Here is a 1,696-nt window from a genome sequence, read left to right as displayed (position 1 = left end):
GAGAGAGAGAGAGAGAGAGAGAGAGAGAGAGAGAGAGAGAGAGAGAGAGAGGGAAGGAGGGAAAGATGGGGAAGGAGAGAAGTAAAAATCCCATACCTAACATTTTTACAGTTTGTTTGTGGTTGTTATCACGGATAGAAGCACTCAGTCCCATGTCCTCCCTCTTCCTTCTCCACAGTTTTCTCCCAATGAGGCTGTAAAGCACAGTCAGGCAAAACACCGGCAGAAAGAAGAAGATGCTGGAGATCCAGACCATGATGGTGAGCAGTCCCGATTGGATGGCAAACTCAGTGGGTCTGCATTCGTTGGTGTCCATAGGGTTGGTTCCATTTTCGTGCTCCACTCCTACCAGGACAAAGATGGGGCCAGCGCTGAAGAAGGACACAGCCCAGATGACCAATATGATGAGCTTCACCTTGCCCTTCGTGATCACCACCTTGGCCCTGAGGGGGAAGCATATGGCAAAGTACCTCTCGATGCTGAGCGCAGTGATGTTGAGGATGGTGGAATAGGTGCAGCTCTCACTGATGAACTGGAAGAGTTTGCAGAGAAAGTCCCCGAAGTTCCAGGGCCGGTACTGCCAGAGGCGAAAGAGGTCCAGGGGCATGCAGAGGAAGATCAGCAGGTCGGACAGCGCCATGCTAGACAGGTAGAGGTTGGTGGTGGTCCGCATGTCCCGGAATCGAGACACCACCAGCATGGTCATGAGGTTGCCCGAGATGCCGATGAAAAAGAGAGCGATGCAGGTGACTGTAACCCCGGTGAGCAGGGCTCCGGGGAAGGGGGGCAGCTGGTCCACCCAGGAGCTGTTGAAAGGTTCATCCGTGTAGTCCAGGCTGAGGTTGGACTCGCTTTCCAGGCTCAGTGTCTCGTTCCACATCCTGCTGCCTGTTGGAGAGTCTGCCTAGAGATACCGACGGGGCTGGGCCGAAGATGCTCTGCGCTAGGTGAGATGCTGCTGCTGCTGCTGGGCGTCCTTCCGGCCGTCGGGTGCCCCTGGTCCTTCAAGCCGCCCCACTGGGGCTGGGAGGGAATCACAGCGCGGCTGCAGCGGGGTTGCCTTCAAAAGGCAGCTGAGAGGCTGTGAGGAAGCGGCGGTGGGGCAGAGGTGGGAAAGGAGAATAGGAGGAAAGTGTGTGTGCGTGCGTGTGTGTGTGTGTGTGTGTGTGTGTGTGTGTGTGTGTAAGACAGAGAGAGAGAGAGAGAGAGAGAGAAGTGGAGAGGAAAGGGCAAGAGAAGAGAGTGTTGAGAGGTGAGGGGAGGAGAGAGTAGGGAAAGGGATAATGAGTGAGGAAAAAGGGGAAATAAGAGAGAGTGGGGAAGAAGAGATAAGAGAAGAGAAAAGAAGAGTGTGCTCTGGTGTCTTGTCCTGGAGAGCAGCAGCCCTGGCAGCCTGGCAGTAGTGACCCTGGTCGCTGCTGCACCCTCCTCCTCTGGCTCCTCCCTCTCTGTCCTCCCCTGCTGGGATGTTGCTGTTCATTCTGGTTACCAGGGGGAAGGAGCGGTGGGTCCAGGTTCCACTCCCTTAGAAATGAGAAGGCATCATGTATCTGTGCCTCCAGCTGCCTAAATAGGCTTCCTATTCCAGCTCCCCAGCAAGCTCCATCCCAGCCTGTGTGTTCCAAAGAAAGACCTCTGGGCAGGTGTCCCTTGCAGCTGCCTCCCAGGCACCAGGGACCAAGGGGCTGGGTGACAC

At 55.8% G+C, this 1,696-nt stretch overlaps 1 protein-coding gene across 1 annotated transcript in view; it reads right to left on the bottom strand.

The window, feature by feature from the left end:
- GHSR (growth hormone secretagogue receptor) overlaps nt 1-880 on the bottom strand; it is a 4,700-nt gene extending 3,820 nt beyond the window's left edge. The window contains exon 1 of the mRNA XM_027875679.1: nt 97-880. Coding sequence (XP_027731480.1) covers nt 97-880 — 784 coding nt within the window. The remainder of the gene's footprint in view (nt 1-96) is intronic.
- Between the last annotated feature and the right edge of the window lie 816 nt (nt 881-1,696).

Source organism: Vombatus ursinus, unplaced genomic scaffold (assembly GCF_900497805.2).
Source record: "Vombatus ursinus unplaced genomic scaffold, bare-nosed wombat genome assembly UNPS02014810.1, whole genome shotgun sequence".
Lineage (NCBI taxonomy): Eukaryota > Metazoa > Chordata > Mammalia > Diprotodontia > Vombatidae > Vombatus > Vombatus ursinus.
This window is presented reverse-complemented; position numbering and strand designations above follow the sequence as displayed.